The sequence below is a fragment of the Falco punctatus genome (genome assembly GCF_963210335.1).
Source record: "Falco punctatus genome assembly, chromosome: 1".
Classification (NCBI taxonomy): Eukaryota; Metazoa; Chordata; class Aves; order Falconiformes; family Falconidae; genus Falco; species Falco punctatus.
The window spans coordinates 123,332,625-123,341,828 of NC_137580.1; the positions used below are offsets into that span (position 1 = coordinate 123,332,625).

At 48.0% G+C, this 9,204-nt stretch overlaps 1 protein-coding gene across 4 annotated transcripts in view; it reads right to left on the reverse strand.

Moving 5' to 3' along the window:
* TEX2 (testis expressed 2) overlaps nucleotides 1-8,717 on the reverse strand; it is a 57,909-nt gene extending 49,192 nt beyond the window's left edge. Inside the window, exons 1-2 of one of the 4 annotated variants that reach the window (XM_080376784.1) lie at nucleotides 5,500-8,717; nucleotides 4,751-4,880 (exon numbers count right to left, since the gene is read on the reverse strand). Coding sequence is in view for 2 of the 4 variants with exons in the window: in XM_080376780.1 (XP_080232906.1) it covers nucleotides 4,998-5,088 (91 nt within the window). In the remaining 2 variants the exon portion in view is untranslated. Of the gene's footprint in view, nucleotides 1-1,317; nucleotides 3,551-4,750; nucleotides 4,881-4,997; nucleotides 5,275-5,499 lie in introns of those variants that run through there. The other 3 variants (XM_080376782.1, XM_080376780.1, XM_080376781.1) reach the window with 3 other exon arrangements.
* Between the last annotated feature and the right edge of the window lie 487 nt (nucleotides 8,718-9,204).

Genomic DNA, 9,204 nt, shown 5'->3' on the forward strand with positions numbered 1-9,204 from the left:
TTGCCAAGTAGGTACTTTTGGACCTACACAACTCTATTCACTTCCAGTTCCTCAGAAGAAGACAATACTTAGGTGCTGAGTCTCCGGGTAGTTAAATCTTCATCCTCACAACGCTCCCAAGTGACCAGGCACACAGAGGCTAAGGCTGCTGGGTGAAGTTAAACGTTTCTAGCCAACATGCAATCTTCATGTTTTGTTGGCTCTGGCTGGAAATGGGATCTTGATCGATAATTATTAACTTTCTGCCTTCAATCTTCTGGGCTTGCCATGTTAACAGAAGCTTAAAAAAAAAGTTAAGCTGTCCAAGAACAGATCATTCACAGTTCTGCCAACAGTGGGGCGTATATTTTTATGACACAATAACTGGGACTGTCCCCACACATCCAGAAAAGAAGCTGAATTCAACCCCTTTATTACAAAAAAAAAACACCAAAAAACCCCCACCACAACAGACCCTTTACTTTGTGAATCTGAACCATTTACCACAATCCTCTACAACAATGAAACAAGTGGCACACTTTTTTAAAAAATCAGCAATCAACAACAGCTTTACACATGCCATAACGATATGCACCAGTGCACTGAAGGAATAAACACAGAATGGGGAGTACTAACTGATAATCCTAAAGCTTTCACTATTTACCTTAGTGCCTCTGAAGGGCTTCCAAGTTGCTCTTACACTAGAGAGAGATTTCTCAAGGACAACTCTCTACTTTGCCATTTTGCCTTTGCTCCCTAAATGTTAAATACTGCTTTTCCTCAAGCTAGGATTGTGTTACTCAGCTGAATTTAGAAAAATTGTTCCCAGTCTGCACGTATCTTCAAAACTACAGTTTCCATCCCAGTCTGCAATAAGAAAAGATTTTGCAAATACAAGCCTATTTCTATATTCTGTGTCTGTTTCCAGTATGCCTAATGACGATGCTGCCTCCCCTACAGACCTGCACAATAGAGGCATGAAGCAACAACAGAAAACACTTGGAAACAGTGAAGCAACAATAGAAAATACTCAAGACAACTGTCACTGTGTCACAAATTTTACCAATTTCCAAAAAATACAACATCCAGACAGGAAACAGCATATCTGAGACAGCAAGAGACATCAACAAAAAGATCCCAAGCATGAAGAAGCCTGGCAGACCCGGAGTTTGTGCGTTGTTTCCCACCAGCCGACTCTCAGAAGAGTCCTCCAGAGGACCTCTTCAAACAATAACTTTAAAAAAAAAAAAATTCCTGCCTAACCTAGTTGAGCAATCTCATTTCTCCTTCATATCCCTTCCTTCCCTCAACACTAACACTTAATTCCACAGCACATACCAGTTGTTTGCTTATTTCTCAGAACAGGGACCCAGCTTTCCACTAGGAAGAAATAGCACAAGATGTCCATGCTTTCACATCAGGATGGTTTGAGAACCATGAAGATGGACCACTCTGCTTGCTTCATCAGTTTGCCGGAGTCCTTTCTCCCACCATATTGAGCCGTGCATTCTCCTAATCACCAGCATTGAAGGATTTTTATGTGGCATACTGACAAATCGCTATCATAAAACAAAAGGGAGATGAAGATGGAACTAAGGTAATTAAACATCCTGTTTTAACAGTATAGTGTACCAGAAACCACATATCTGGTACACAGAACGTAGCATTTCCTATCTTCAAGTACACTGCTAAAAAACAAAACTAAAAGCCCACAGAAGATCTTCCTTTACAGAATACACACTCCCCTTGAAAAGCTGATTAGCAAGGTTTCTGTAAATCCACAGACAAGATGCTTTTTGCACTACATCACATTGTGAATGTAAGTGATTTTCATCTCAAACTGCAAACTGTTTTCTTAACTTTGGTGAGCTACAGCCAGATGAGCTGCAGGTGTGGGTAAGAAAGAAGAGACTACTCAGTGTGAGCAAGCCTTCAAGTAAACTTAGCTTTGTAAAATTCACGAAGAGGTTAAAAAATCTGAAAAACACTAATAACCAATCAAAAAAGGCACTTGGAATAGGAGTTTTTTCTGTACACAACAGGTAGTGAAGAAGATAGTTAGACTGCAGGAATCAATAAAGATACTACTAAACTGCTCTCCACCAAATTCTCTTGTCTCTCCTTTGTCATGTTGCCTTTAAAAAGCTTAATAATTGTATTATTAATGCGCTGAAATCACTGCCTGTCCATATTGTGTCACCATTTCCTTCATTTAGTCATCTGTTGTCTCCTGAAATACAAGCTCTTCAGAGAAGAGAGCATCTTTCCCCATTGCTGTACAGCACCTTGGAAAACAGCAAGTGTTTCATGAATAAGGTTCCTAAGATGTCACATGCTAGTGCAAATACATTGTTCTCCCCAGAAACAAAAGTGAAAGTTTAACATCAACAACTTACTTGCTTATTACCTGGAATGTTAAAATCTGACAAATATGTTGGCCCTGCAAGTAGCTCGGGAGTTACTTTTATGCTTGTCATTTCTGCTCTGTAACTGCTGTAGAATCCCAACAAAATCTATATGGGAAGAGACCTCTGGAAGTAGTCAGGTCCAACCTCTTGCTCAAAGCCGAGTCAACTTCTAGCCTTACATCAAGGAGAGGACACCAGGAATAAGGTCAGCTGTAGGAGCATTGCAAGTCTCGTTCTGTCAGAGAACTTGGGCCATCAGTGCAAGACAGTATGTCAAAGTTTAGACTTCGTATGGAGACCTTTCTTCAACCAGGTCTCTCGCCAGATAGCGGGCACAAAGCCAACACTGCCTTACTTCACCCCCTCATTTACCCCCTAATGCTGCATTCTTCAGCTGTCCTGAGACGCAGCATCGTCCTCCCAGTATTTCACTGTTCTACCGTCCTTCCTCCCTCTTGAAGTTACAACACATCCTTTCTAGCATCCCCTTTCATTACCTAGAGTAAGAAAAGTCATTGTTCATCCTCTTTACTGGGCTCACACAGCAGCCTTACACATTTCCAGAGTTCATTTCTACTCTGAATACATTACATTTCTTCTAATACCAAGACACAAAAGGTCACAGTATTAACTCTTCTCTTTACTTCTCTAATCTCTAAGCCTATATTACACTCTTATTTTCCAACATACATTGTCATCTGATTGTTTCATTTAGGGCAGCAAGGGCCTCCAGAACACGATATCTTTGTTCAAGAGTGTTTTAGAGCACACTGAATTAACATTACTGTGGACATCTGATACCAATTTCTAGCTTACCAAAGGAAAAGAACAGAAATCCAGAGGTTTGAAGGATTTTTGCAAGCTCCAAGAACGTGTTTAAGACCAGAATTAAGACCAACCTCTTCACTCTCTTGAAACCTACAATTTATCCCAATAAACAGCGCTTATTTTTCTTGGGCTCCTGGGCAGGTATCAGCTACACTCTGCGCACTCAGCACCACAGTTTACTCACCTCATGGGCCATGCGCAGGCTAAAGCTCTGTCCTTCACACCGCACGGAGAACAGGGCAGGGGAACAACAGCACATGACACACACCCTTACGTATGTTCCCTGCCATGCTTGTGACGGGTCACTCGTATGCTCACACAACATAAGGTTGGTGGCCTTTCAGACATGCTACGAGAGAAGTCTTCTGATTTCATCTAATGGATTTGCTTGAGTTCACACAGAAAGGGGAGGTTAGACCCGCACAGCTCCCACATCTACCAACTAAGGAGCTGTTTGAATACAACAATGCATCTGCACAGACCTCTAGCTACACAATTTTGAATTCATTTCAGTTACACTAACCTCTTATTTACTAGGTAAGTTTCCTTATCTCCCATTACTTTGTTTACACACCTAACACAACAGGGAAATTACTGGCACTATATAGTCTGTCTAGGTTTCCTGCTCCACATTCTTTACTTTGTAAAACAGTTGTCCTCAAGTTCTTTAGTTAGAAACAACTAAGCTTTTGCTATTAATATTTTAAACTACTAAACGTCGTTCCCATGCAAAAAGAACTATGCAATTAATATATACTTTACTGAGCTGCATCCTTCTAAAAGTTTTCACTTTGGATTTCATTAACTGATTTTCTTTTCTGAAATAAAAGCAAGATATGTAATTTAAAGAAGTTCTTTGCATGGACCAAAAGCAAAGTTCACAAGAGTAGTACTCAGAGAAATGCAATTCACAGGGGACACCCTACCCCAGGGGAGATCAGTGTAAAAAGAGCACAAAACTACCTTTTTAGTCTTTTGCTCAGGAGAGAAAGCGCCTTACCCTGCCCTGCCTTAGAAATGCTACCTCAGACCTCAGCATCTACTATTACTGTGCCACCCACAACAGAACAGCTTGTTGGATCAGCTTCGAAGTCAATCAGAACAGTAACCTCTCATGAAAAAAGAACATGATGTGAGAGTCCTTAAAAGTCAATTCTGACATCCAAAACATTAGCTTGCTTTCTTTTGCTTAAGTTACAAGTGCTTTTACCTCTAGTTCAGCACATTTTCAATTCAGAGGAAAGTGAAACAGAGCACTCACTCAAACTGCCTGAATTTTATTCAGTTTAGGAATGTGACATTGTTTTAAAATTTAAGAAAAAAACAAAACGAACATCTTCTTGTAAAAACATATGCCCCCAAGGCTGCGACCCTGCCTTCTTCCCCCCCTCCCGGGTTATGCGGGCAAGATCCTCTTGAAAGAGGAGTTGTGCGAGCACACAGGAGTATGACAAAGCATCTTAACAGGCGATAATCTTACAACACAGAAGTCTCACACTGATTTATCTCCCAGTTCCAATATGACAGTGACATACAGAAGTTTAGCTCAGGCTCGGCCGTCCAGCGAAGCCCCCGCACCCCGGGCGGCTGCGGGCAGACACGCACGGCGGGGAGCTGGGCACGGGCGTTCGGGAGGAACTTCAGCGCACACGGGCTGACACTGGGCTGCGAGAGGGGCAAAATGCAAATGACACCGAGGGTGACAAGGGAAGCAGCAGCTAGAGGCACGACAGCGAGGGTAAGGGAGAAGGAAACAAGCTCAGGAGACAGAAAAGCTCTCGCCTTTGACACCAGCAGCCAGCTGGAATCCTCCCCCCCGCTCCGGCCAGAACAAGCACTCCCGCCGCTGCCCTGCTGCTGCTTGTTCAGGCATCGCTGCTGCTCCCGCCGCGCTGCTGCCGAACTGCACCCCCCGGCAAGGCTCCGGCGCCGTTACACCCGTGCGGGGGAAAGAGCTCCCGCCCGCCCGGCCGTGCCCAGTGGCACAAACCAACCCGCACCGGCCCGGCCCGCACGGCGGCAGCTCCCGCAACCGCGGGCCCGCCCGACCCCCGCCGGCCGGCCCCACAGCACCGCCCGCCGCCGCCCGCCCTGCCCTAGGCCCGACCCGCCGATGCCGGACGCCCCTTCCCGCCCGCCCGAGAGCGGCGGGGGACCCCGGGCTCCCGCTCCTCACGCCGGGCGCTGCGGCGGCGCTTCCCGCCCCGGCGGGCGCGGCCAGGAGCGCGGGCGCTGCCCGGAGCGGGCCGAGGCGGCGCGGCGCGGCCCGCCCTGCCTCGCTTACCTTAGCGGCGGCTCATGGCACTGCCCGACGCGGCCCCGGCGTCCCCCGGCCCGCGCCACCCGCGCCGCGCCGGGCGGCAGCAGGGGGAGGAGAGGCGGCGGGGCTGCCCGGCGCCGCCAATCCGGGCCCCGCGGTGGGCCGGGCCTGCCGGAGCCGCCGCAGCGCCGGCCGGAGGGGTGGGGCGGGGCGCGGGCGGCCTGAGGCGGGCTGCGGCCTGGGCCGGGCGGGCGGCGCGGCGGCTCGGTCCGTCAGGCGGGCGGCGGGCTGACCCGCTCCCTCAGGGGGGCGGCGGGGGCGGCTGGCTGACCCGCTCCCTCAGGCGGGCGGCCCGCCGCCAAAGTTTCGGGCGGCCGGTGAGGGGCGACGCCTCCCTAAGGCGAGGAGCCGCTCGGGGATCGGTTAAACGGGCAGCGCGGGGGCCGCGACATCCTGTCCCCTCCCGGCCGCCGGACGGGCCCCCACGCAGAGCCAGTGCCCCGGGGGCCGCGGGCCGGTCCCGCCGCGGCGGGTGTCACCGCGCGTTCCCCGGCAGCCGGTCCCGGGCGGGCCCCGCAGGATGCGGGTGTGCCAGCGGGCAGAGCGGAGCTGGCGGGCACCACAGCGTTACAGAGGAGCAAACGCTCCCTGCCGCCCAGCCCGGCCTTATCCTGGGAACGTGTCCTGTCAGGGGCCACTGCAGCTACCCTTCCTATTCCCCAGTTTGCGGCAGACTGAGGGGAAAAAAATGAATTCTCTGTCAAAAGGTTGCTTGCCCAGTAATGGTCTCGGGCAATAAATTACAGCCTTGCCACTGCTTTTACCCTTCGCTTAATTGCTCTTGCTTCTGGAGACAGTTACTAATGAGATCACATCCACGCTGGGTCAGAGCCGTGGCGGCCCCAGCGCCCAGGTGTCTTTAGCTGCCCCGTGGATTAATTTGGCTGTGTCAATTCCCTTTGCTTTAACAATTTCAGTTTGAATTAAAACATGAAGAATTCTACGAGGTCTTTCAGACGCTCTTTCACACCGGTGCTCAATGTACAATACTTTACGAGGTGATGAGGCACAAGTTAATGTATTTACTAGCCAACATTTAGTGGGAGACGTGAGCACAATTCAAATTGCTCCAAACTAGCTAATGCAAAGAGTTAAATATATAATACTGATTTTCAAATAATTTACTATCTTATCTACAGCTCTAGCTCAGCCAAGGTTTGGGGTCCTGTTACACTAGGCGTTATGTATGCAGTAGATGGTAGGTTTTGCAGTCTGGCTAAAAAGTAGGTGCAGGTAGCACTCATCCTGCTTTTCTCTTTACGTTTCAGGGACAACTCGGTGCTTGTGGAAGTGAATTATTACCAGGCATCTTGGAGTTCTTCAGTGCTTTTAGTAACTGTTTTTAAAACCAGGGTTCCTGCATATAACTGTGAAACCAGAGGTACTGGGAGTGGTCAGCACCCAGCAAAATCTGTTTCAGTAAGGAAAGGCCTGAGCTCACCAAACGGAGGGCTGAATCCTTCCAGCTGTTGGATGTCCGAGCACTAAGCTTAGCAGTCTTAAGTCTCCCTGAGCTGAAGGAACCCAACAAAAGACTGCATTGTGTGAGCATCACTGCATCACCTTTTATTTCTTATGCAGTCTTTTTTTAATTTTTAAAAAGACAACATTGTATTTTAGATGCATGTACAAGCGTATGCAATCATCTAGGATATGATTCCTTTCATAGCTGTCATTGTATGTAGGCAGACCTCTGAATCATTATACAAAGCTGATGTTAATGTTTCCAAAGTCTAAAGATAAGATAACGGGTGTTTTCTTAACAGCAGGTTTTCACCACAAGGAAAGAGACTGTGACTGGGGGGTTGGTTTTAGCTGTGTTAAACGACAAACAATTCACTAGAATTTCTGAAGCTTTTTCTCCCCTCTATTTGCACCTGACTTAGGCAACATAAGGTCTAAAAGGCCTGACCTCAAAAGGAATATTTTTGCACCTGAAGTTAGGTGCTCAGCAGAGGCTTCTTCCATAGAACAATAGATGCTGAGCAAAGCCTGGAGCCAGCCTGCCAGCCCCAAGCCGTCTGACCCCATTACCTGCCTCTGAGCTTTGTGGTGTATATGGCCTCTTGAGAATCCTCTTCTAAAGGCAAGTCCTGATCAGATGGCAGAGGGAAGAAGGAATAATCTCTGAGTTTTTGAATCATTCAGTGCCGTAAGAGTACATCCTTTTGTTGGATAATTTATCTTCCCACCCATCCTACAAGAAGACAAGAGAATAAAGTAAAATGCCTATTTATTTTTAATATTTCAGTGTCCTGTGTATAAATATGCAGTCAGTCTGAGAAACAACAGGCGTGCAAGTTCTAGAAATAGGTATCTATAGTCAGGAGCTGCTTTTGAAAAAAATTACTTCAATCTTTTGGACTATGTGAGGGAGACATTTAAATGTCTTTTAAAAGCAGTGCTTCAGCAGGCTGTAAAGTAAGAAGTATTATTTCTCTCCCAGAGCTACTGTGAGGCTCAGTTCATTTCTCTGTAATGCCCCCATCAGAACTTCACAGCTCAGGACAGTTTAAAGCTTGTACTTTTGTGAGAAAATAACATTACATGAGATATGGGTTTCCACATGGTTTTCACAAAATTCTCATTGCCGTCAGACCTCCTGGGGAAGACCCGAGAACCGCAGGACAGGCCCGCTTGTGGCTGTGTGCTGAGCAGCTTTAAAACAAATGAGGCAGCAGCTGCGCCTGAACGTGTGAATCTTGGCATACATGGGTTTGTGTATACGAGAACAGCTTTACTGTTACTTTCTTTGTTTGTTATCTGTACAATGTGAAATGCAATGGAAAGAGGCTTAGCATGGAAAAAACAAGTCCCCCAGCCCGCTCAACGCGTACAGCAACCCAACAAGCCCTTGTAAGGCCAGAGCTTCCCAGTGGGCTTCAGCTGGTTCCAGCTGCAGGTATGGAGGAGAGTGTGAACTTCCCAAATGCCACACTCCTTCCACGGTGCTTGTGTGCCTGTCTTGTGCTTGTCAAACACCAATACAATAGCGGCTTCAGCACCTCCCAATTCTTTCCCTGCCCAACCTTTGGACCTGAATTCTGTAAGCCGCAGATCTGCCCACCTTGGCCTCCGACCCATCGCTTCTCCCACCCACTGACCCCAGCCCCGGAGCAGCAGTGCTGCTGCCCAGCTTCCCAGTGCCACAGAGGAGCACAGCCAGGGCATGCCCTCCCTGAGAGCCTCCCCGGGCAGCTCGCCGAGCCTAGCTCCAACCCTGTTTTTACCGCCCCCCCCCCCCCCAGGGACCTGCAGAAGCTCTGAGCTCTTGTTGCTTCCTGTGCTGAAGCACATTATTCGGGGTGGGGATGTGTTTGTATTGCTGCTTCATTTTTCAAGCTGAGCTGAGGATAGATCCTCTCCTCATCTGACATTGTGATCTTCCCCCTTTCCCTCTCTCACTTTTTTTTTTTTTTTATGTATTAAAGGTTTCTAGATTGCCAAGTGTCTGTGGAGAAATGGCTCTATACTACTACTCACATCAAGTCTTTGCACACACTCACAGAAGACACATTTCCAGAGCCAGAGGAGATTCTAACTTCCAGCTGTGGGCTAATGGACTTGGTACACAGGCAACAGCACAGCCTCTCCCATGGCTACCAGGGGGGCAAGTGGATCCACAGGACAGGTTAAAACAAGGTCAGCAGGACGTGCAGAGCTAGAACC